At 41.2% G+C, this 26,205-nt stretch overlaps 3 protein-coding genes across 7 annotated transcripts; 2 read left to right on the top strand and 1 right to left on the bottom strand.

Annotated features, from left to right (window-relative positions):
* Window positions 1-396: 396 nt before the first annotated feature.
* rs14 (40S ribosomal protein S14) lies at window positions 397-3,347 on the top strand. Its single transcript, NM_001165056.2, is given in 5 exon segments — window positions 397-432; window positions 1,830-1,980; window positions 2,130-2,291; window positions 2,572-2,648; window positions 3,241-3,347. Coding segments are annotated over 4 exon segments (456 nt in total). The 5' UTR covers window positions 397-432; window positions 1,830-1,831; the 3' UTR covers window positions 3,309-3,347.
* Window positions 3,348-15,719: 12,372 nt separating this feature from the next.
* cd74b (CD74 molecule, major histocompatibility complex, class II invariant chain b) lies at window positions 15,720-18,704 on the top strand. The gene is given in 7 exon segments (NM_001124441.1): window positions 15,720-15,824; window positions 16,381-16,550; window positions 16,743-16,813; window positions 16,912-16,939; window positions 17,065-17,274; window positions 18,235-18,276; window positions 18,426-18,704. Coding segments are annotated over 7 exon segments (606 nt in total). The 5' UTR covers window positions 15,720-15,747; the 3' UTR covers window positions 18,434-18,704.
* A 6-nt stretch (window positions 18,705-18,710) lies between these two features.
* On the bottom strand, window positions 18,711-24,675 carry LOC110510193 (SLC35A4 upstream open reading frame protein). 5 transcript variants are annotated; one of them, XM_090226494.1, is made up of 4 exons: window positions 24,659-24,675; window positions 22,729-22,805; window positions 20,510-20,609; window positions 18,711-20,286 (listed from the first exon to the last, which is right to left on the bottom strand). In XM_090226494.1, exons 2-4 carry the CDS (start codon window positions 22,740-22,742, stop codon window positions 20,089-20,091), a joined length of 312 nt encoding a protein of 103 aa, XP_090082620.1. In that variant the 5' UTR covers window positions 22,743-22,805; window positions 24,659-24,675; the 3' UTR covers window positions 18,711-20,088. The 5 variants fall into 5 exon arrangements, with proteins under 5 accessions (XP_090082620.1, XP_090082619.1, XP_090082616.1 ...); XM_090226493.1 differs by lacking the exon at window positions 24,659-24,675 and adding an exon at window positions 24,567-24,649; XM_090226490.1 differs by lacking the exon at window positions 24,659-24,675 and adding an exon at window positions 23,240-23,345.
* Window positions 24,676-26,205: the final 1,530 nt, after the last annotated feature.

Below are 26,205 nucleotides of genomic sequence, written 5' to 3'. Positions count from 1 at the left end.
GAAATCGTGAATTAGGTCTGTTTCTTATTTTCTCTAAAATATCTAGGTCTAAGGACTGTAAACAGTTAGAGGATTTTAAAGGATTTTGACATGTGGCATTGGATTATTTAATGTAGTGAAACAAATTGTATAATTTGGCATGGACTATGACATTACGAAATAGCTTTATATATTTTATTTTACCTTTATATATATTGATTATATATTTTTGGGGTTGAAATAGCAGAATTTCACAAGTTGAAAATTATGCTGTGTACCTGTAAAAAATAAAGGCCGATCCTTTCTAAACTGATTGCGTGCTGCGCACATACAAACAGCTAGGAGGCAGTAAAAAGCAAGATCCACTTCCGGGGGGGGAAAAAGCTTGAACTTTCAACCCGGTTGAGAAAGTTCTTTCCTTTTCTGTTTCGGCTTTACTAGAGACACACACAGGTAAATTATCGCAGATTTGTTATCCACATGAATCCTCAATCCCTTAAAGTGTATATTACCCCTTGTCCTTGTATTCGATAAAGTAAGCGCTTATAGCTAAGGAAAATGTGCAATTTGTTCGAAAATAGGACTAGAAGTTTATGGATTAGACTACTTTAGTGTAGGCTGGAAGAGGCGATTTTCATCATCGCGAGGCCTGAAAATGTAGTTTGCTGAAGCACATTGAGTGGGGTTCATGTGTAACTAGTTATATTAACCATATTGTGCCGAATGTCTTCACTCGTGTGCATGTTTGCTGCTGGGAAGTGTTATCTATGTCTTTAATTGTACCGGAGTGTCATGTGGAGTGTAGCTTGCTCATGGTGCGCTAACGGTTAGACATTGTAGCTAGCTTGCTGTCGCGTTGATTGGACCGTGCTAACCAGGTAAACTATGGGCTGCTGTAGTTTTTAGTCTTTACATTGTTGTGACAAGCACACAGTCGTTTAATACATTCTGGTGTCTGGTAGTTAACAAAAAGTTAGTTGACGTTAAGGCCACTCCACTGGCGTGTGTTGCCATGTGACACTTGTATACACTGGTGTAAAGTTCCTAAGTAAAAAATCCTTTAAAGTACTACGTGAGTCGTTTTGGGGGGGTATCTGTACTTTGTTAATACTTTTCCTACTTTAACTTCACTACATTCCTAAAGAAAATAATGTACCGTTTTACTCCATACATTTTCCCTGACACCCAAAAGTACTCGTTACATGTTGACAGGAGAATGGTCCAATTCACACACTCATCAAGAGAACATCCCTGGTCATCCTTACTTACCTTCCCGCCTCTGATCCGGCGGACTCACTAAAAACACAAATGCTTCATTTGAGTGTGCCCCTGGCTATCAATCAATAAAAACAACAACATTGTGCGGTTTGGTTTGCTTACTATGAGGAATGTTAAATGGTTTTTACTTTTGGTACTTTTTTTTTTATACCAAATACTTTTAATGTCGTATTTTACAGGGTTGACTACCTTGAGTTGTTTTCTATTAAGTTATCTTTACTTTTACTCAAGTATGACAATTGAGTACTTTTCCCACCACTGCTTGTATGTAACGTTAGCTAGTAATTAATTATTGGTCAGTTGCAATAATGGTTGACATTTTGTTAAGTATTCTCATTGTGCACATAACTAGTGAGTGACACCGTTTAAATACAGCAATTCAAACGCATCTTGTGGTGAAGTTGTCTCAATGTATCCATCCCCTACCAGGAGTCAGGATCTAGCCAGTTTGATAGATATAGATATGGAAATGTTACTTCCTGCCTCGCCCCAATCCGGTCACCTGCTAATGCCAGGCAGGATTGGTAACTGACGCTTAAACTAAATGCTGACCAACGTGCATTCCTTTGCAGCTATGGCACCTCGCAAGGGTAAGGAAAAGAAGGAAGAACAGGTCATCGCCCTGGGACCTCAGGTTGCCGAAGGCGAGAATGTCTTTGGAGTCTGCCACATCTTTGCATCCTTCAACGACACCTTCGTTCATGTCACTGACCTCTCCGGCAAGTAAGTACGGGAGGCATTGGGACCATGAATGCTCGGCTTTGGAAAATATTCAAGTGACCTGATAGAGTATCAATCGATGTCATCACATTATTGTCTGTTCAGTGTTGATTTCAAATGCTTTGCCCTAAACGTGTCCCGGCACCCTCCAGGGAAACTATCTGCCGTGTGACTGGTGGTATGAAGGTAAAGGCCGACAGAGACGAATCCTCCCCCTACGCTGCCATGTTGGCCGCCCAGGATGTGGCACAGAGGTGCAAGGAGCTGGGAATCACTGCCCTGCATATTAAGCTGAGGGCCACTGGCGGTAACAGGTAATGAATCCCTCCCTCTGTTCGCTGAAGCGAAACCTTTTGTTGTTCCGTCAGACCTTGTGTTTTGTACATCCATGGGGTTGCACAGTGCTTGATGTAGTTAAATAGTTTTGGTAGGCCGCATAGTTTCCTTTTGACTACTACTCCACTGTAAATAGAACAATCAATTTAGGAGTGCAGTCTATTTTTTGCTTAGTCTTCTGAGTTGTGGAACTGGATCTCTCTAGTAGACTACACATTAGATTTGTCTTTTGTGGAACTGTGAACATTTGCCTTTCAGAACCAAGACCCCTGGACCAGGAGCACAGTCTGCTCTCCGTGCCCTGGCTCGTTCTGGCATGAAAATCGGACGCATCGGTAAGCTTTAGCTCAGTCGTCCTGTTGGTTGAATAATGTTTTTGATATACTAATGTTTCTCACCCCTCGCCTTGGACCAATGGATGGTCCCATCCACATGTTAGTTATAGCCCCTGCACTGATGTGGCTGAGTCAACTAATCAAGGAGAGGGTTGGAAAACACTACCATGCGTCTGCATATTTAATGCATCAATGGTGAAATCTATTGGTTGTGTGATGTTTTCTAGAGGATATACATTTTTCATTTGGAAATGTATTTTTTTGCTGGTCTTTGAATACTACATGTGAAACAATTCAACTCTTCTCTTGGCCTGTTTTCTTGGGAGTTTCCTGAACAAGGAGGCTGTGTAATTTACATTACAGTTTACGCTATACTCTCGCATGCTGTTGTCACAACCATGGCATTTTTACACTTCAGTCATTTAGCAGACGCACTTATTCAGCGTGACATATCGTTAGCGAGTCGCTCTGTTCCAATGCCCTAAAAGACAATATTAATTACAAATGTAAATGGGGATGTCAATGAATCTGGGATTCAATGTACAATTCTGTTAATGCATGTGAAGACCACCAATGCTCGCTCTCCTTGCAGAGGATGTCACCCCTATTCCATCAGACAGCACCCGAAGAAAGGGAGGTCGTCGTGGGCGTCGTCTGTAAATGTGCGTTGAGTTTTTCACTCAATAAAAGGTTAATTCCAAACAACCGTTTTGTCTGGTTCTTCAGTGTGTTTTCTATTTGTTCCAAGTCTTTCTAGGAAAATTAATATATACATACATACAGTACCAGTCAAAAGTTTGGACACACCTATTCATTCAAGGGGTTTTCTTTATTTTTACTTTTTTTACATTGTAGTTTTGATGTCTTCACTATTATTCTATGAAATAACACGTATGGGATCATTTAGTAACCAAAAGTGTTTTTATATTTCCGGTTCTTTAAAGTAGCCACACTGCCTTGATGACAGCTTTGCACACTGTATTCTCTCAACCAGCTTCACCTGGAATGCTTTTCCAACTGTCTTGAAGGAGATCCCACATATGCTGGGTACTAGTTGGCTGCTTTTCCTTCACTCTGCGGTCCAACTCATCCCAAACCATCTTAATTGGTTGAGGTTGGCTGATTGTGGAGGCCAGGCTATCTGATGCAGTACTCAATCACTTTCCTTGATCTAAGCCCTTACACAGCCTGAAGGCGTGTTGGGTGATTGTCCTGTTGAAAAACAAATGATAGTTTGTTCCAACCGCCGCGTCTTTGTGAGATGTGAAGTAGGTGAACAGATGATCTCCTTATATGTGGTTCCCACTGTAAAACATGGAGGTGATTTATATAGAATAAGGCACACTTAACCAGCAGGGCTACCACAGCATTCTTGCAGCAATACACCATCCCATCTGGTTTGCGCTCAGCAGGACTATTATTATTTTATTTAACTAGGCAAGTCCGTTAAGACATTCTCATTGTAAAGCATTTATTTGGGCTGCAATTTCTGAGGCCGGTAACTAATGAACTTATCATCTGCAGCAAAGGTAACTGGGTCTTAGCTCTTTTCTTGTGGCCGTCCTCATGAGCCAGTTTCATCAAAGCGCTTGATAGTTTTTGTGACTGCACTTAACTTTCAAAGTTCTACATTTTCTGGATTGACAGACCCTCATGTCTTAAAGTAATGATGGACTGCCGTTTCTCTTTGCTTTTTTGAGCTGTTCTTGACATATGGACTTGGTCAATTACCAAATAGGGCTATCTTCTGTATGCTGACCTTGTCACAACACATCTGGCTCAAATACATTAAGGAGGAAAGAAATTCCAGAAATGAACTTAAGGCACACCTGTTAATTTAAATGCATTCCAGGTGACTACCTCACGAAGCTGGTTGAAAGAATGTTTGAGTGTGCAAAGCTGTCAAGGCAAAGGGTGGCTACTTTTTGAAGAAAGTTAAATATAAAATATACTTTTTGTTTAACACTTGTTACATGATTCCATGTGATTTTTCATAGTTTTGTCTTCACTACTTTACAGTGTAGAAAATTTTCCAAAATTAAGAAACTCTGGAATGAGTAGGTGTCCAAACTTTTGACTGGCACTGTATATACAGTTGAAGTGGGAAGTTTACATACCTTAGCCAAATACAATTAAAGTCTGTTTTTCACAATTCCTGACATTTAATCCTAGTAAAATATCCCTGTCTTAGGTCAGTTAGGATCACCACTTTATTTTAAGAATGTGAAATGTCAGAAGAGTGATTTATTTCAGCTTTTATTTATTTCATCACATTCCCAGTGGGTCTTGAAATACATCCACAGGTGCACCTCCAATTGACTTGAATGATGTCAATTAGCCTATCAGAAGCTTCTAAAGCCATGACATCTTTTTCTGGAATTTTCCAAGCTGTTTAAAGGCACAGTCAACTTAGTGTATGTAAACGTCTGACCCACTGGAATTGTGATACAGTGAATTATAAGTGAAATAATCTGTATGTAAACAATTGTTTGAAAAATGACTTGTGTCATGCACAAAGTAGATGTCCTAACCGACTTGCCAAAACTAATTTTTTAACAAGAAATTTGTTGAGTGGTTGAAAAACAAGTTCTGATGACTCCAACCTAAGTGTATGTAAACTTCCGACTTCAACTGTAAGTAACCGGTGCTGTACTGTACCTCTGCATGGTGTGATTGAGACTATAGATGTGGACTTCAGATATCAGGCTGTTTTAATGAATTAGAATTCTCTCTGCATCCAAAATAAAAGACAAAACATTTGTAGAGCACAAAAATGTTCTGCCAATTGTCTCTTTCTACAACATGGACGCACAATACAAAGGACTGGGATCAGTCGAGGAGCAAGGCATCGTTCACACATACAATACCTTAGCTTGCTAAGGCCTCCACCTTCTCCACCCCAAATCCGTAAACATAGGCACCCTCATATATATCATCCTAATCATCCTTCCCTCCAAATACACCTCTGCTGTCTTCAACCAGGATCTCAGCGATCACTGCCTCATTGCTTGCGTCCGGAATGGGTCTGCGGTCAAGCGACAACCCCTCATCACTGTCAAACGTTCCCTAAAACACTTCAGCGAGCAGGCCTTTCTAATCGACCTGGCCCGGGTATCCTGGAAGGATATTAACCAAATTCCGTCAGTAGAAGATGCCTGGTTATTCTTTAAAAGTGCTTTCCTCACCATCTTAAATAAGCATGCCCCATTCAAAAAAATGTAGAACCAGGAACAGGTATAGCCTGTGGTTCACTCCAGACCTGACTGCCCTTGACCAGCACAAAAACATCCTGGGCGTACTGCATTAGAGTCGAATATCCCCCGTGATATGCAACTTTTTAGGGAAGTTAGGAACCAATATACACAGGCAGTTACGAAAGCAAAGGCTAGCTTTTTCAAACAGAAATTTGCATCCTCCAGCACAAACTCCAAAAGGTTCTGGGACACTGTAAAGTCCATGGAGAATAAGAGCACCTCCTCGCAGCTGCCCACTGCACTGAGGCTAGGAAACACTGTCACCACCGATAAATCCACGATAATTGAGAATTAAGCATTTCAAAAAGCATTTCTCGACAGCTGGCCATGCTTTCCACCCCTACCTTGGTCAACAGCCCTGCACCCCCCACAGCAACTTGCCCGAGCCTCCCCAATTTCTCCTTAACCTAAATCCAGATAGCTGATGTTCTGAAAGAGCTGCGATATCATAACCTCCATTGATAAGAGACAATACTGTGCAGCTGTATTCATAGACCTTGCCAAGGCTTTCGACTCTTGTCAATCACCACATTCTCATCAGCAGACTCAACAGCCTTGGTTTCTCAAATGACTGCCTCGCCTGGTTTACCAACTACTTCTCAGACAGAGTTCAATGTGTTAAATCGGAGGGCCTGTTGTCCGGACCTCTGGCAGTCTATGGGGGTGCCATAGGGTTCAATTCTCGGGCCGACTCTTTTCTCTGTATACATAAATGATGTCGCTCTTGCTGCTGGTGATTCTCTGATCCACCTCTACGCAGACGATACCATTCTGTATACTTCTGGCCCTTCTTTGGACACTGTGTTATCTAACCTCCAGACGAGCTTCAATGCCATACAACTCTCCTTCTGTGGCCTCCAACTGCGCTTAAATGCAAGTAAAACTAAATGCATGCTCTTCAACCGATCGCTACCAGCACCTGCCCGCCCATCCAGCATCACTACTCTGGATGGTTCTGACTTAGTATATGTGGACATCTACAAATTCCTAGGTGTCTGGTTACACTGTAAACTCTCCTTCCAGACTCACATTAAGCATCTCCAATCCAAAAACGAAATCTAGAATCGGCTTCCTGTTTCGCAACAAAGCATCCTTCACTCATGCTGCTAAACATACCCTCGTAAAACTGACTATCCTACCGATCCTTGACTCCAACACTCTACTCAGCAAATTGGATGCAGTCTATCACAGTGCCATCCGTTTTGTCACCAAAGCCCCATATACTACCCACCACTGCGACCTGTATGCTCTCGTTGGCTGGCCCTCGCTTCATATTTGTCGCCAAACCCACTGGCTCCAGGTCATCTACAAGTCTTTGCTAAGTAAAGCCCCGCCTTATCTCAGCTCACTGGTCACGATAGCAGCACCCAACCGTAGAACGCGCTCCAGCAGGTATATTTCACTGGTCACCCCCAAAGCCAGTTCCTCCTTTGGCCGCCTTTCCTTCCAGTTCTCTGCTGCCAATGACTGGAACGAATTGCAAAAAATCACTGAAGCTGGAGACTCATATCTCCCTCACTAATGTTAAGCACCAGCTGTCAGAGCAGCTCACAGATCACTGCACCTGTACATAGCCCATCTGTAAATATCCTATCCAACTACCGCATCCCCATACTGTTCTTTTTTTTTCTTCTCCTTTGCACCCCAGTATCTCTACTTGCACATTCATCTTCTGCACATCTATCACTCCAGTGTTTAATTGCTAAATTGTAATTATTTCGCCACTATGGCTTATTTATTGCTTTACCTCCCTTATCTTACCTCATTTGCACACACTGTATATATACTTTTTTCTATTGTGTTATTGACTGTATGTTTTGATAATTCCATGTGTAACTTTGTGTTGTTGTCTGTGTCGCACTGCTTTATCTTGACCAGGTCGCAGTTGTAAATGAGAACTTGTTCTCCACTAGCCTACCTGGTTAAATAAAGGTGAAATACAAAAAATCTCAGAGTCCACTGACACACTGTCCTTTTTAATGATTTGTCCAAGGAATTTCACTGTTCTTTGTAGGAAGTGGCATTTCTTGGGTGCTAGTTTGAGGTTGTTGGTACTTAGATGGCTAAACACAACTTCAAGTCGCTGCAGAGCCAGTTCCTCGGTGGGTGCAAAGATCACAAGTCATCCAGGTAACAAAGGAGATTTGAGAAATGTAGGACCCCAAATATACTTAACATCATTCTCATGAAAGAGGCCGGGCTGTTACACAGACCTTGTGGCATGTGATTGTACTCATAAAGTCCCTTCAGTGTGGTAAAGGCTGTGTACTTCTAAAAGATTGTTGCATCCTCATCAGCCAAGCATGTAGACACATCGTTCAGCTTCATGTTACATCTTAGAGTGAGATGTTTATTGGAACAGTTTACTACCTTTAAAGGGGCCCAGCCATGTCCTCACATGGGCATAATAACTCTACAAGTATGTTTCTGGGCATGACCTTTGACCTGGTAGGCTCAACTTTTACAGTGCTGCCTGGAGACAATGCCACATTTTTTAGGAAGTTTACCCCAAACTAAGTGTTCAGTCTTGAGAAAAAGAGTCACAGCTTGAGTAAGCTTCATGGTCCCAATCTTGCCATCAAATTCCTGTCCCTTCCATCTTGTGACACTTGTCATCATCTATAGAAACTGCCCACACACTGTTGAGTGAGTCTGGCCATCCATGTTGTTGACTAGCTTCCAGGATTCATCAAGGCCCCTCATGCAATAGATGCTTAATGACATTCGATCCCAGGATAAGATCATCATGCTGTCTAGGAACAACTAGGGTGGGCACTTTACCATCTATCCCATAGATTTTAATCTCCAAATCATAGAAACACTTTGATGAGGCCCCCCCCCCCCCATAGATCCAGTGTCAAGCATGCCCTTAAGCTGCACTTTCCCATGTACAGACACAGACAGAGCTGTAAAACAAATCTGAAAAAGACTCAGCCTCTTGTGAACCTAACATAACAATTTTCTCTCCTTCTTTCACATCAGAGCACAACATCTCATATGTTTTCTCGAGATCATCAAATTCTTTCTTGGGGGAAGACAGTTGAACACCCACATTTCCCCCCTTCACCTGTGGGCGTGTCAGTTGAACAGTTGCTGCTGTGGTGGGTTTCTCTGCTGCTGTATTGGGCGTCTCTCACCGGCAGAATTGGCATAGCGTTACCCCTGTTTTAGACAATTTGACTTCCAATGATCAGGGGAAAAGCACCAGAGGCACAAGTTCTCATGTCTAGAGTAAATCACAGTGGAGTGATCTGTTGATCCACAAACCCTGAATTTCCTAAGCCTGAAGGGCATGTGTGAAACCATAACAGGTGGTATGCTCTTCTCTGAGGTATGTTCAAGCAGGTGAATGAGCCTCTTGATTCTTGCACTCTGCACATCTTGTTTGGCGGTGAGAGAAGTGTCACTGCACGCACCCGCATTGGCCCCGCCTTCACATGGAGTTGCCTGGGGTTCATAGATTATCTCCTGTACTTCACTTGCAATCCATTTCTCAGCAGACTTGTATTGGAATACCTCTGCCAGTTTGGGGTCAAGGCAGTGTTACAAACATCATGAAGACATCTGAGTTGGTGCTGTCAGTCTTCTTACCCTGTCTCTTAAGGCCCTCGTCAGCGACATCTACAGCCTTGTTCAATCGAATCCAACACTTCATAACAGCCTCTCCGGGTACAGGTTTAGTATTGTACAACTCAGCTAAAGGCATGCATGAGTAGGCCAAATTGCTGAAAGTCTGTTTCAGAATGTCAAATACAATCTCTAGCTTCTCTGTAGGATCAACAGTTGTCTGATTGCGTAAATGTATCTTTACCATGTCTCTTTCTTTGCCAGATAATCAACAAATCATCTCATACGATTATTCCCCAACATGACACCCCTTCCTCCTCAAGTATATTCTCATCGGCTCCTCCCATTTATGAATGGAACGTTTGTCTGTACCATCTCCTCTATATGTAGGTTCCTTCACGTCTGATTGCATGATGAACTTCATTTTTACTGAGGTCTACATATCTTGCTGACTCCGAGTGATGATCCCTTATCTTCTCTGTACTTATTGGTGGCTCATGAGTGCTGAACCTACCACTGTATTTTTTTCCCTAATGGAGCTCCATATTTCCCGGGCTGAGTGACCAGCTCAGCTAGACCATCTACAGGGGCATTTTGATTAACACTAGATGAAGGGCTTTCATCAGAACTTTTTTTGGAGCAAAACATGGGGGAACCTACTGCACCTACACGCTCTACAGTGGTTTAATCAGGGTATGATAAAAAAACCTCCACCTCTCGGCAGTGAATTTGGGTTCATCATCACCATTATAAGATGCCATGTCACTAAACCACTGTTATGTTAAAATGTATGTTGGTGAAAACACCTATGTTAGTTAACCATAAACAGCACTCTCAATACATTGTTTTCAGGGAAATGAATAAACAGGAAAGAAAATAGACTGCAGTTCTGCTCTTTGCCACAAGGCGACAGGAGTACCTCAATGATGTAAAGAGTCTCTAGAGCAGCAGCGCCTGGTAATTGAGCTAACGTCGATCAACGATGAATCCAGGTCGCGGCACCAGTGTAACTGCACAGCTGTAACTGCTGTAACTGCACAGCTGTAGCTCTACGTTGTGTGTGATTGATTGAGATTATAGACGTGGCCTTTGGAGATCAGGTTGTTTCAATGAATCAGAATTCTATCTCTCTGCATCCAAAATAAAAGACAAAACATTTGTAGAGCATAAAAAATGTTCTACCAATTGTCGCCTCTTTCTACAACATGGACGCACAATACAAAGGACTGGAATCAGTCGAGGAGCAAGGCATCGTTCACACATACAATACCTTAGCTAGCTAGTAACCACATGTTGAATTCAGAATGTTAATATCATCCTACAAAGTACAATTAAAGTCTAAGTCACAAAGTCTAAATATACAACATTATTCATGAACAAAAAAACTGTGTATGACTTTGTGCTTAAAGGAACCTTACTTTTCTGAAGATAACTGAAAAGGAGTGCCTACCTCTCATAGTGCATAAAAATTATTTGAGCACAAGCATGCAGGGCAAAAAGCCACTAAGTTATCACTTTTGCCTTATGGCAAGGTGCGCCATCATGCTGGAAAAGGTATTGTTCGTCACCAAACTGTTCCTGGATGGTTGGGAGATGTGGCAGGGTAGCCTAGTGGTTAGAGCATTGGATTAGTAACCGAAAGGTTGCAAGTTCGAATCCCTGACAAGGTACAAATCTGTCGTTCTGCCCCTGAACAGGCAGTTAACCCACTGTTCCTAGTCCGTTATTGAAAATAAGAATTTGTTCTTAACTGACTTGCCTAGTAAAATTGTAAAAAATCTCAAGAGGATGTGTTGGTAACATTCTTTATTCAGTGCTGTGTTCTTAGGCAAAAGTGTGAGTGAGCCCACTCCCTTGGCTGAGAAGCATGGTATCAGGATGGTTTACTGTTGGGATGACACAGGACTCACCTTGTCTTCTCCGGACAAGCTTTTTTCCGATGCCCCAAACAATCGGAAAGGGGTAAAGAGAAAATGACTTTATCCCAGTCCTCAGCAGTCCAATCCTTGTACCTTTTGCAGAATATCAGTCTGTCCCTGATGTTTTTCCTGGAGAGAAGTGGCTTCTTTGCTGCCCTTCTTGACACCAGGCCATCCTCCAAAAGTCTTCGCCTCACTGTGCGTGCATTCCTGAGCAAGCTGTATGTTGACTGTATGTTTGTTTTACTCCATGTGTCAAACTGCTTTGCTTTATCTTGGCCAGGTCACAATTGTAAATGAGAACTTGTTCTCAACTTGCCTACCTGGTTCATTAAATAAAGGTCAAATAAATAAATGTTTTAATAAATAAATAAAAAATTGTGCGCCGCCCCATGGGCCTCCCGGTCACTGCCAGCTGCGACAGAGCCTGGGTTCGAACCCAGAATCTCTGGTGGCACAGCTAGCACTGCGATGCAGTGCCTTAGACCACTGCTTCGCCCGGGAGGCTGGGCTGCAATTTCTGAGGCTGGTAAATATAATTAGCATATCCTCTGCAGCAGAGGTAACTCTGGGTCTTCCATTCCTGTGGCGGTCCTCGTGAGAGCCTGTTTCGTCATAGCGCTTGATGGTTTTTGTGACTGCACTTAAAGAAACTTTCAAAGTTCTTGAAATGTTCTATATTGACTGACCTTCATGTCCCCCCCTACCTTGTCACAACACAACTGATTGACTCAAATGCATTAAGAAGGAAAGAAATTCCACAAATTAAGTTTTAAGAAGGCACACAATAAAATATTTTGATTTGTTTAACACTTTTATGGTTACTACATGATTCCATATGTGTTATTTCATAGTTTCGATGTCTTCACTATTATTCTACAATGTAGAAAATAGTAAAAAATAAAGAAAAACCCTTGAATGAGTAGGTGTTCTAAAACTTTTGACCGATAGTGTATATATTTTTATTTCCACATAGGTTGGAATAATATTGTGGAAATTATGGTAATCCCCTTTTAGTGTATGAGCTTTTTTTTTTTTTAAAGACTGCCTAAAATCTCATCCTGTTTTGGTGTGATGGGGTTTTGGCCTGACTGGGGACATCACTAGGCGATACATTGGTTAATAGAGCAATGAGTTCCAAACCTCTCTGGCACTAAAGGCTAGTTTTCAGTTTTCCCCTCCCCATCCGGACCACTCCCAGACAGTCCTAGCAAGATTCTTGCTTGAGAAATTGCTCTTTGCTAAGAAGCAAAATAAAGTCAATTGTTGGGGGAAACAGTAAGGTACTTCGTTTTTACCGAGGATGGTTTGATATTGAAATAAAAAACGTCTGGACTGGTCCATTAAGTCTCGCTGAGCCACTGCGTTGTTTTGCCAATGCTTTGTTTTATTCCTGTTCATCCACACTGCCGGAAGTAGATTTTTGTTGGACCACTCAAAACGGGCTTCAATACCACAATCCAACCCTTTTAAATTAAACTAAAAAATGATTTTATAGATAATTATTTGAATGAGAGCAAAATGGAATATTATTAGCTGATAAAGTAGTCAACATTTTGTAGTGACAAATATTTCTGCTTGTACTTCATGCACGTAATCAGTCTGGTAGAACCTGGATGTCTATCGGGAAAGGGGGATACCTAGTCATTTTTGTACAACTGAATGCATTTAACCAAAATGTCTTCTGCATTTAACCCAACCCCTTAACCCCCCAATGCTCTTAAACACTGTCCTGATGCGCGCAACCCCCCCCCCCCCCCCCCCCCACACACATTAGCAGATGTTACTGGAGGTGTAGCGAAATGCTTGTGTTACTAGCTCAGTAGTATCTAACAATTCAAAACAATACACCACATCTAAAAGTAAAAGGATGGAATTAAGAAATATATAAATATTAGGACGAGCAATGTCTGAGTGGCATTGACTAAAATACAGTAGAATACAATACAGTATATACATATGAGATGAGTAAAACAGAATGGAAACATTATTAAAGTGACCAGTGATTTCATGTCTATGTATATAGCGCAGCAGCCTCTAAGGTGCAGGGTTGAGTAACCAGGTGGTAGCTGGCTAGTGATGGCAGTCTGAAGGCCTTGAGCTAGAAGCTGATTTTCAGTCTCTCGGTCCCAGCTTTGATGCGCCTGTACTGACCTTGCCTTCTAGATGGTAGCTGGTGACTAAATAGTGAACAGGCCGTGGCCCGGGTGGTTGATGTCCTTGATGATCTTTTTGGCCTTCCTGTGACATCGGGTGCCTTAGGTGTCCTGGAGGGCAGGCAGTGTGCCCCCTGTGATGCATTGGGCAGACCGGACCACCCTCTGGAGATCCCTGAGGTTGTGGGTGGTGCAGTTGACGTACCAGGCGGTGATACAGTCTGACAGGATGCTCTCAATTGCGCATCTGTAAAAGTTTGTGAGAGTCTTAGGGGCCAAGCCAAATTTCTTCAGCCTCCTGAGGTCGAAGAGGCGCTCTTGCACCTTCTTTACCACACTGTCTGTGTGGGTGGACCATTTCAAATTGTCAGTGATGTGTACGCCAACGAACTTCAAGTATGCACCTTCTCCACTGCGGTCCCGTTGATGTGAATGGGTGCGTGCTCACTCTGCTGTGTCCTGAGGTCCACAATCAGCTCCTTTGTTTTGTTGACTTTGAGGGAGAGGTTATTTTCCTGACACCACTCTGCCAGGGCCCTCACCTCCTCCCTTTAGGCAGTCTCGTCATTGTTGGTAATTAGGCCTACTACTGTCGTGAATCAGCTGTGTAGTGCTAGTGCAAAAAAACTAAACGTGCACCCAGTGGGAGCCCCAGGACAGAGTTTGGGAAACTCTGCGCTAGACTACCTGCCGCCCCTGAGTTTACACAGGCAACCCAATTCTGACTTTTTTCAACAAATGTGTCTTTTGACCAATCACAGATCTTTTACACGTTCCTCTGCCCAGGCATTGCTGATTCATGCCAGATCTTACAACCCCTGGATTTGGTATTTTACATACCGGCTAACAACATCTTATAGCAATCTGTCAGTCGATGAGACACGCAATCATTAGTTGATGCATGCAACATCTGAGCAGGGGAACGCGACCTTTGTAACTGCTTTGTAATGTAAACTCATTTGGGCTATTACCCTTCATTGGCCACCTTTTTGACCTTTCGTCCAATGTACTAATCATTGGTTCCAAATAATTAAGTGTGGTTCATGTTTTAAAGTAAAATTACTGTAAATTATCTTTGGGAGATTTCTAAACGTGACACTACTAGGGGGAATACCATTGTCAGACAGGTAAATGCCCATTTCTCTGACAAATTCCCCTTATTAGAGAAGAGTCTATTATCCCTGAGGTGCAATTCATTTTGCAGTACATAGTAAAAACAATAGACACATTAAATACAGCAATATGTGCACAACAAATATACCTCTAAACCAGACAAGAATAGTAAATCCATACCCAAACAATACACATTGAGGGATTGTATTATACTCAAATGTTGGGTCCCATAAACACAAAACCTACTTCACTTTTCTAGGGGCTGGTTTCCAGGACACAGATTAAGGCTAATCCTTAAAAAGCATAGTCAATGGAGATTCTTAATTTAAATAGTTTTTTAGGCCAGCATTAATCTCTCTAGGAATCCTGCCCCAGAAGTTCCAACTAACCATTTGATCTCTTTAACAAGGAAAAATTGTTTACGGTTTAGTCACAGGTTATCCATTATATTGACCAGATACTTAAGTGGCAGCTCTAACAATGAATTATAGTTAATGAGAGGGAAAATATGCGTGTGGACAGGCACAACTCCGATATAAAGTGTTTTTCTCAACGTGGCTGGGATGTCACGTGTCCTACTTATATCAGTACACTAGTGACAACCTGAACATTACAAAATGTACGTTCGATCAAATAAGGCATACGTAGCAAATAAGCAATTACTTTTTCGTTAATCAAATTCTAAACTCCTATTGGCCTCCAGCAAAAACGACTCGCTTGGTGCGCGAATAAAACAAAAAAAAATGCCACCTGCTGGAGAAGACAGATTTAGGGCCCAGTTATGCTTCGCTTCGGCTCTTCCTCTCTGGTTGAATTGCTGCAGACACCTAAAATATTGTAGTTCCTCTTTGTGTTAAATAAAATACTCCACCAACAACTGCTGATGCTGATCAAGTCAGCCAATCAGAAATCATTTAATGAAACCAAACTGTCCAACCTGAGTTTATTTTATGAGTCAGGGACTTTCCTTGAATTTGACCAACCTCAATTTCCCTTCTCCTCGGACAGGTTATAAACGGTGTCTGTTTTGGGTGAGCCATTTCAGATTGAAACCCCCTTTAAAAGGTTGTAACAGAGAGACTACTACAGGATGTCGGACCCACAGAGACAGCCCCTCATCGGAGCTTCCAGCGAGCAGACCGCAATTAATGTAGGAACTACAGCAGAGTAAGGAATATTACATACATTTTATCTTGTCAATGTCTTTATTATAATTTTCTAACATTTACAGGGTAATTTCAAATAAGTTGTGTTATGTCAAAAAAAATATTCCCAGGGGAAAGGAAACAATGATCAAACTGACAAAAATGTACTTTTTTTTTGCCAAACTAAAAAGCATGATCATCACTACTACGCTGGCCAAACACCTATCTAGATATACAAATTGTTGAGCAGTATTAGTTTTAATCTGTGATTACATAAATTGTGTATATATAAGCTGATAGATGTTATCTTTGTTTTAATGTGATTTAGAATCTAGATAAATTCCTGTGTCTGCCCAGCAACGTCATTATTTTTGTTGTGAAAATAATATTACCGTCATAAAGAAGGCATGATTTAGTATGGTCTAGTAATTGATTCAACTCTTTTTTTTTTGCCACATACACATTTATATTGATTACTGTAATAGCGGAATTATACGAAAAGTCCCATCCATCAGACTTATAACAAAGCAATAAAGTATCCATCATGTTCTCAATTTCTATATTCTGTCTCCTCACAGAGGGTCCAACAAGAGGGCCTTCAAGATAGCTGGTTTCACCCTCTTGGCCTGCCTGCTCATTGCTGGTCAGGCTCTGACGGCCTACTTCGTCCTGGGCCAGAAGAACGACATTAAAGACCTGCAGGAAGAGAGCAAATCCCTGAAGAACGAGCTGAGTCAAGGGCGCGCTGGTGAGACAATATGCTCTCCTCAGGACCTGGTCCTGTAAAGTTCCAGTGTTAGCTAATGGCTATCAGAGCTACACCCTCTATTTGGAGCCTTTTGAACAGGAAATGAGTGAACTACCACTCAAAAAGATACTGTATCTTATGTAGGCTAAACTTTGTAAATGTATATGAAAGTTTCTCTCTTTCTGTCTACAGCTGCTGTCCCCATGAAGCTGCATGTGCCCATGAACACCAAGCCATTACTGATCGATGAGTCTGTTGATGAGGTCAGTCTTCAGCTATAGAAATGACATGTTAAACCATGATTAGCAGTCTCTTGAATTTGCCTTTATTCTCAGTTCTGTCTTTCGGCTTCCTTTTTCAGGGGACAGTTACCCAAGGGCCAAAGGAAGGTATGAAATGTTATTCATTGACATTTCAACTGTCATGCCAGTAAACCCCCCTTTCAAAGCTCCCCCGCCCCCTCTTTATCTCACTTCCTCTCTCATCACGTAACAGGTGTTCTTCATCCACACAGGATCAGGTTCTCCCACGCAGTGTCAGCTGGAGTCAACAGGGTTGAAGCCAGTGAGTATTGAATCCTTCCGACCCCAGTGTGATGAGCAGGGCAACTACCTGCTCCAGCAGTGCTTGAACGACAAACCCCTTTGCTGGTGTGTGGATGCCAGTGGGAAGCAGCTCTCTGGCACCGTAACCAGCGGGCCTGCTAGGTGCGGCGCCACATCCGGTAAGATCCTGTTTGAAGTTGATTATTCATTTTGAAGTTGAATATAGATGGATATTCTTTTTTTTAAATTATTTTATTATTATATTCAGATGTTGGGTCCCATACACACTAGACCCACTTCACTCTTTTCTACTTCAGGGACTAGTTTCCCAGACAAAGATTAAGCCTTATCCTTAAAAACATGCTCAATAGAGAATCTCCATAGGAATATTTTTTTAAGTCCAGGTGTTATCTTAATCTGTTTCTAAACAAACTGACCCTAGAAGTTCCAACTAACCATTTGATTTCTTGAACAAGTGCACTATTTTCGGTTTAGTTGCATCAGAGACAAGATATTTTAGTTCCCCTTTGTGTTCAAGAAAATATTCCACTAACAACTGATGATGCTGATCAAGTCAGCCAATCAGAAATACTCAAATGAAACCAAACAATTCCAACCTGAAGTTTCCTTATGAATCAGGAATTTTCCTTGGACCTGACTAGTCTCCATTTCCCTTTCTTCAGAGAAGATAGATATTAATGAATTTTTTTGTGAATTAATCCATTGTGGTTAATGCTCTTAGATTATGTATTATTATTATGTATTCATACTAGGGCTGTCAAGAGTTAATCCGTTAACTGAAATGTATGTTTGTCATTTTAGGGCACTATTTATTTTATGCAATAATTCACAGTCTGAAAGCATTCAAAATAGACTGAAAACATCCAAAATACATAATTTATTCAGCTAAAAACAACAGTGCGATGTCAAAACAAGTTTACATTGAGGTTAGATTTTGTTTACCATTACTTAGAACAAAATCAAGATGTCAATATTCTTGTAATGCTTTTTGTATAAAAATGTAATTAGTTACATTTAAGCAAATTATGAATTTGCGATTAATCACAGCAAATACAGCAATTAACTCTCATAATAGTTTGACAGCCCTAATTCACATCCATTTTTACTACCTTTTGCAGCACTCAATCATGTGATGGCCATTCCTGATGTGATGCCGAGTAGTAAGTACCCTTGTGGCATGTAATTTTCCAATAAAATAGGAAGCAATTAATCGTTGACCTTTCTTCAAAGTATCGCCTGACTACATGTGTATGCTGTAAGGAACTATCTGGCTATTCTGTTGGTAATGTACATTTCTCTTTATTTACAGATGAGTAAAAACCAGTGAGCTGTGAGGACCAGTAAAACTGTCCCACTAGACATATCTACATTTAAGCACTTCCTTTCAGATTGCCCCGATTCTGTGGACATTCTAAATAATCCAGCACATGGATTTGGAAACTAACAAGTTCTCGTTTGTTGTATTTTCTTTATTTTGATACAACAAGGCCAGGTGTACTAACTGCTGCTCACTGCTAACCATAAAACTGAGATTAGGCCAACCAAGGTGTAACTGTCATTCTAGCTAATAAAATTAAGTCAAAATAAACGCCACTGAAATGAAACACTTTATTAAAAGGGCTGCCGTGTAAATGAAATGTCATACCATTTCAAGTGTACATACCAAAGCAAAAGAAAATGTGCAGCTACATTTTTGTCACAACAAGAACAGACATCACTGACATAGCATACCTCATGTATGGAAAACCAATTATAAATGCTCTGCTATTGGTGATTTCTCATGTCACTGTGAGATGAAACCGATATAGATTTCATGTTAGGGCTGAGAACATTAATAACTGTGAGCATCTCATTCTATTAGGCTCTCCAACATCTGTCAGTCTGGTGACAACGGCAGTGGTTTTCAAATCTCTCCTCTAGCATTTTTTAAAGTTTAGTTTTAGCTCTGAAATGGCACCTATTCAATGGTTTGATGATTAGTTGAACCAGGTGTGCTAGCTGTGGAATATTTAAAATACATGGAACGGCTGGGGGTCCTAGAAGCTAGGAGACTACAACCCACTCTGAGGACAATATCATTAACCTAATAGTGCATGGCTCAAGATTGGGCCTAGTAAACAAGTATTGTGGTAAATCAGAAACTTCTCCCATGTTGTTCGTTCTGGCTGAGAAGGCAGTACTGAACAATAATAGAATTGCAATGCTTGAGCCATATGTCCAGGGTTATATCAGTTGGTATATGGATTTACTTTGCTAAATCACAGGAACTCCTGGCAGGACCACCTGACCGATATGGATGCAAACTGCAGGTCGATAGTTCCCCTGTAGAGGTCACTGTGCACCATTATATAGACTGCATTGTGATGTACTCAGTGTACAGAACTATCAACCAGACACAAAAAAACACTGGTCTACTAGGAACAGGTCAATACAGGATTACAGTGACCTAAAAGTCAGAACATAGGCAGAGAACTTGCTAGGGACAGATCTGTAGATATTAACATAATATTCTCATGGTCATGTTTAACATATGGGTACTACAGTATGTTGTAAATATACTTTGGGTATAACAAGGTTGGATGGTTAATCTACAAGCAAGACCAAATTGAAAGCTGTCCTGAGGCAAAGAAAATCCCCCCCATATAAAAGCACCCACTTCCATCAGTAAAATCCCCATTGCATAAAATAAGAACATTATCTTTCCAGTTAATATATATAAAAAAAAATACATAAGCCCCTGAGGAGTATTGCACACAATGCAAGAGATGATTGTAAAGACGTGATGCATAATTCAAGCAACCATATTGGTTTTTCCTAAATTTCTCCACACAAACAAAACATTATTTTTCTGAATTCAGTACCATTGTGCAATCTAAAACTGAAGGCTGTGGAGTGGAGTAGTTCAATGGATATTTTTTAGGGGGCAGGTTTTTTGGTTCAGTGATCCATCTTCTCCCCCAGAACCAGGGCTGCTATTTGCCGGGTCCTTTTAGAGTGTTGAAAAAGTCTTTCAGGGTTTGCTCGATGTTGGGCACACCAAAATTTTGAGCTGCAAAGATGCCTGTGCAAGTCCCAAGGATCACACCCAAAACCGCAGAGGATCGCAGCCTAGACACAATATATCCTGCCAAGAAGCCCTTAAGGAAAGGAGAGGCCAGCACACTGCCACCCTGGAACAACAAAAAGTCACCCTCGTGTTTGAAACACACAACAAACGGGTATGATGTTCATCTAAGGCCCATCTGACAGTTTGACAAGATGTATGGAAAACGTGTACTCTTGTCTGCACATCTACAGACCTGATCAATAACAACTACAGAAAAGTGAGGGATTGTATGAGGTCATGTTTGCGTGAAAGCAGCCAGAGGCCTGTGTGTGTGTCAGACATCTGACCTGTGGGATCCCAGCCTGTACTTCCTTCTCCACACGCCGCTGAATGTCCTCTAGCTGGTCCTTGAGCTCTGCCAGGTCCTTCAGTGGTCTCAAGGGGTCCCGTTGTAGTACATGTCAAAGGTCAATTACATACATATCAAACAGGATTTCAGTTAATATATGAATCTTCTATAATTAGGCGTGGTTGGTCATATCCTGGGTGGCTACTGATAACTGGGAGAAAAAAAAAATCTACAATGACAATATTAAGAGAAAACAGAATGCAGTAATTCTTAGGACCAAAATGTGAGCCTCAAAACAAGAAAGTAGGGCCAGCCCGCCCGCTCATTAGGCCGCATCGCTGCGGCGCTCCACGAACGTTCCATATTTTTTTTTTTTACATAAATCATGTAGCATATACAGTCTATGGTAGAAATAATGTAGCCTTTTCTGTAGCATACAGGATGGAGATTACATGTATGACAATGTAATGCGACAGACTTTTTTCATCATGCAGGTTTCTCCGATCAAATAGCCTAACCTAAATGGCGACCAATCAAATAAACAAATGCACTGCCATGTTAAACAATGTATCCTAAACATGGGCCTGGTCAAAGTAAAATGGACAATCAGGATACTCACAACTGCTCTCCAGGAGTTACACCCCGTGGGCTAAATTGTCATGATCAGTGGTTTAAAGTTAGTATCCGTATATTTCTGATAAACTGAACATTGAGAATTTGAGAATCTGAATTTCCGCTGTGTAAAAGCATTGATTATTTTTGCAAATAGGCTCAGTTTAACTCCTGATAAAGTTAGCTGGGTTGCTGATATTCCGAATTTAAATAGCAAAATTGATTAGTCACAGAAATCAGGACTAATAAAGCCAATGCAACTAACTGCCTGTTTAACAAACCGTAAGCCTACCACATGGATGGGCATTCATAAAATTCCATTGTAGCCTACACCCGAGTAAGCACCGCCCAACGCCAGTCTTTCTTTGGTGCATTCCGGACCGGCCTTGACGTTTATGTTTGGTTCAAATTTTGTTCGGTCTGGACCAATCTTAATTTAGCCGAAACGTAGACTGCACATAAAGTTGGTAGCACCTTAATTGTGGTAATGGCTGGAGCAGAGTCGGGAATTGTTTCAAATACATGGTTTCCAGGTGTTTGATGCCATTCCATTTGCTCCATTACAGCCATTATTAGGAGCCGTCCCTCACCTCTGCAGCCTCTTGTGATGGACGTCTATGTTTGGTTCAGAATTGGTTTGGTCTGGTCTGAATTTGGTCCAAACATAGACGTCTATACAACTTTCATTCAGAACTGAAAATGAATTCACGTCTGTAAAATAACTATTTCAACGTCCAGAAAATACGTATTTTTGCCATTCATTCAAAACCTACATTTAACCTAACTTCGGCGTCTGGAAACCACGTATTGTAATGAAAATAACTATTTCAACGTCCAGAAAATACGTATTTTTGCCATTCATTCAAAACCTACATTTAACCTAACTTCGGCGTCTGGAAACCACGTATTGTAATGAAACAGGCAGGGAGCAGGTCTCGAACCCTCGACCTTCTAGCCCGAAGTCCAGCGCGCAGTCGACTATGCCCCAAAAGCATGCTCGAGCGGCAGAGTCGATATCCGCGTTTACAAACCCTGCGTCGTTTCAACGTCATTTTGCTTATTGGGACTAATCTAGTTTGTCTCACCTAGTGCAGCAGAACGGCCAAAATATATTCCATCCAAATCTTCTAATGGTTACTGTCACATTACCTACATTGTAAACTAAATCCATTATTCGGCGATACTAATGCTTGTTAATGTAGTTTACGTTACTGTTTTACTTTCTTGATCGACTTTTGATTACTCTAGACTAGTGTACACAGCACAACTTTGACAGCTCATGGGAAATCTACAGGCCATAAATATGGTTATGAGTATCGTGTTTCTATTCTACATTCTTACAGACATCATACCCAGTATAATAACGGCTGCAGTCGCCCAATGGACTAGTAAATCAGGTTGTTGATACGAATGTAATGTTTAGTTAGCTAACATTAGCTAGCTAGTAGGCTAGCGTGACAGCTCTTCCGCAAAAGCATAAAGCTAGAAACACCACGGTCACGTTATCTACATTGAACAGACCTGAAGGTAAATAACGTTAATAAACAAGTACTACAACTGCGAATAAAAGCTCAGATTTGAACTCCCCAATTTATGGCACTAACCTTGTCGTTCGCCATGTCTTCAAATCAATGCTCCGTCAGTCTGTACCACTGACTTATGACTGGGCTCGATTTTCTTTCCTGCTCGAAGACATTTAGTTATTTATTTTAATTTAACCATTATTTTATCCGTCATAGAGTCCAATGTATATTTTATAAATGAGCCATGAATGACAGAAATTACAAAATGCAAGCAGAAAGAAAACAAGGGCATAAAAAACAAACACATTCATCAAGGTATTCAATAAGCTTTCTGAATTGCCATAGGTCACTAAAACATCCTCTCAGAATGCCGTATTCTGGAAGACGGTAACTCAAATCAGCGCCGACTGTTTTTACTCTGCTTACTTGCTACATCGGTGTTTCATTATCTTTACAATGTGTCAATGTTTTATATTTTGCTAGCTTTATGACATTGAGGCCAGTCCTGTAGCCTATGCACAGGTAACAGGACATATCAGGCGTAAAGTCAGCGTGTTTTATTATTAGTAAAAATCAACCGGTTTGAAACATACTTTTTTTAAACTAGGGCGAATTTGCCTGGATACCCAACTCCTTGCTCTGGCCTAACGCTAAGCCACGTTCACGGACGTAAATTTCTTCTCAGCAATGAAGTATGTAGCGAACCAGAGATATTAGAGAAAGGAGGAGATAGTAATCCTACAGGCAATGAATGGAGGAACGTGTAACGCCCCACCCAGCAGACCGTTGACCAGTCGCGTTCACGTAGTCATGTTGCGTCACGCAGTTGCTAAACTAATCGTCACGCAATCCGTTCTCAAATGATGCGTTCAAAACAACTGGGAACTCATAAATCTCAGATTTCTGTAATATCTGACTTCAGTGCTTTCAAGACAACTAGGAACAGGGAAAAAAACGAGCTCCAACTTCGAAAAATCTTTTGAACAGTCATCCAACTCGGAATTCCAACCCGGGAACTCAAGCCTCTTTCTCGAGCTCAGACTTTTCAACCCAACCTCATATTTTTCAGAGTTTCCAGTTGTCTTGAAAGCACCAAAAGTCAGGGTATTGGTGCTTTCAAGACAAATGGAAACTGAAAAAAAACAAGGTCAAATCATGACACTGATGATCTTCAGGTTGGAAAGTCAGAGCTCTAGAATGATAAGAGTTTCCGACTTGGAATTCCGAGTTGGATGACCATTCAAAAAGATTTCAGTCAGAGCTAGTTTTTTTTAATAAGTTCCCAGTTGTCTTGAATGCATTGAAGTCAGAAGTATGAGATTTCCAGAGTTCTCAGTTGTTTTGAACGCAGCATATGAGTCTAGAAAACTGCCCTTTTCCCTTGAAATAATGTGTAATGGCACAATTCCAAAGATATGATATTACAGAGAACAAGTTAATTATCTCACATCACGAAATAGAGCCCCACAGTGGAGGTGTCATAGTACCCATAAAACCTAGCAGTCAAACAGGGAAATGGTTCCAATATTTTTTTTTTCCATTCAGTTTTCCCATAGGGGATTTTAGAAACACTTAAAATAAGGTCTGTGTTTCATGTAGGCTTACCTCTGCAATTACGTTTTGATAATCATGCAAATCTCTATTGGACAAGGTGACTAATCAATATATTAGTCTCTGTCTGATTCGAAAATTATAATTAGCATCAAAGTAGACATGCAAAACTACAAATCTCACAAGCTCCTGCATGTCACCTCTAGCTGATGCCTTTGCTAACCAGTATTGTGTTAATTGTACAGAATTGCCAATTTATCTAACATCAGATTGTATTTTTTTTAATACTAGGCAAGTCTGTGAAGAACACATTCATATTTACAATGACGACCTACTGCCTTGTTCAGGGGCAGAACAACAGATTTTTACCTTGTCAGCTCCGGGATTCGATCCAGCAACCTTTCAGTTACTGGCCCAACACTCTAACCACCCTGCTGCCTGTTTAATCCAGAGATTCTTACCTTTGCCTTGATTTGGCAGTCTTGTTCAGATCATCATGGCATTTGCAGCTATTTATGATTAGCAGCTAATTAGCAATTCATTTGTTGGGGGTAAATAGAGGCAAATATATTGATAAAAGTTACCTTGTCCGGAAGAGATTTACAAGGTTATCAACATGTCACGCCAGGGTAAGTTTACATGAAATACAGCCCTTATTTTAAGTGTTTCTAAAATCCCCTATTTATTTTACCTTTATTTAACTAGTCAAGTCAGTTAATTAAGAACTTGTGGGGAAATGTTTGGAACCATTTTCCTGTTTGACCGCTAGGTTTTGTGTATTATGACTCATACTGTGGTGCTCTATTCGTGCTAATGTTGGGTTTTTCAGCTAGCGCCCAATAGACTCCAATTGAAGGAGTGCGCTCCTTGTCTAAGAAACGTCCAGAATGCACCGCGCTACCCATTGACGACGCATGGGCAGCGTTCACAATGGAGTTTTCGATCTCCTCAAAAGTATCTCTGAGCGAACATAGAGCAGAGGAAGACTTCAGTTTGTCGTCAGGCAAACTTTGTATCGTCTGCATAGAACGATCGCGCAGCGCGCACTCTCCCCTCATCATGTGCTATTAAGGGGTGCATGCTACGCGCGAGCTGGGAGGTGGTTGCCACGGCAACTCAAGTGGAGGTGAGATTCGGATGACGCAAGCAGACTGGACGATGACGGGCAGTGTGAGCCTTCAAGACGTGGATGCTGATTAAGGTGGACCATAGAAATAATGTAGGATGGAACTGTAGACCATGTGTAGCCAATGGCAGTCAAATGTTTTTCACTTTCCGTATAAGCATGCTCAGTACAATTTAGTTGGCTATATGCAGCTAGGCAGTCTTTTTTGTTGTTGATAATTCATCATTCATCAAATTGTACTGGCCATAGAATGACATCTCTCTGCCTTACGTTGCCCTGCCGAGCCAACCAGCAATTTCTGCTCAGTTGATTTGTGGAGACTGGGATAAGGATCACTTTACTGTCAGATTGATGGCCATCAATTTAATTACACTAAAACATTGCATCTAGGGAAATGAGACGTTTTAGAAAAGCTACAGTAATTCCCTTTAAGGGATGCTGCTTGTAGAACACCTCTGCTCCCAACACCTTAGCATGAAGATTTACATGAGCTATTCCTGTATTCTGTAAAATGTAAATGTTGCTGGCATTGCTATAAAAAAGCGCTCTTAATATTGCCCTCCCAAATATATATTTTTTAAAACAGTAGACCATGACAGATGCGGGTTCTTTGTGTGGGATAGATTTATGTCACTAATCTTCCTGAGACATCCCATTTACACAGAGAGGTGTGTGTATCCCATCTCAAATTGAATTAAATCCTATTACAGCTCCCTCGCTACACAGACACTTGATATAGGCTACACCAATCGTATTAACTGTTTGAGAAAGTGTGTTTGTTTTGGTTTCTGTATTGCCCTTTTATTGGTCTCCATATTCCTATAGTATGTATTCTATATTCTAGAAAAGTACGATTTTGTGTCTGTTTGCTGGTGTGCACTT

The sequence above is a fragment of the Oncorhynchus mykiss genome, chromosome 29 (genome assembly GCF_057628025.1).
Source record: "Oncorhynchus mykiss isolate SJ-2025 chromosome 29, ASM5762802v1, whole genome shotgun sequence".
NCBI lineage: Eukaryota > Metazoa > Chordata > Actinopteri > Salmoniformes > Salmonidae > Oncorhynchus > Oncorhynchus mykiss.
The sequence above is the reverse complement of the archived record's forward strand: the minus strand, read 5'-3'. Positions and strand labels throughout refer to the sequence as shown.

Bases quoted from the DNA above. Each gene is read 5' to 3' on its own strand.
- LOC110510193 (XM_090226494.1), bottom strand. The intron at 20,287-20,509 runs GTCAGATGTCTG...TTGTTGTTCCAG, and splicing joins TACAGGCTGGGATCCCACAG to GGTGGCAGTGTGCTGGCCTC.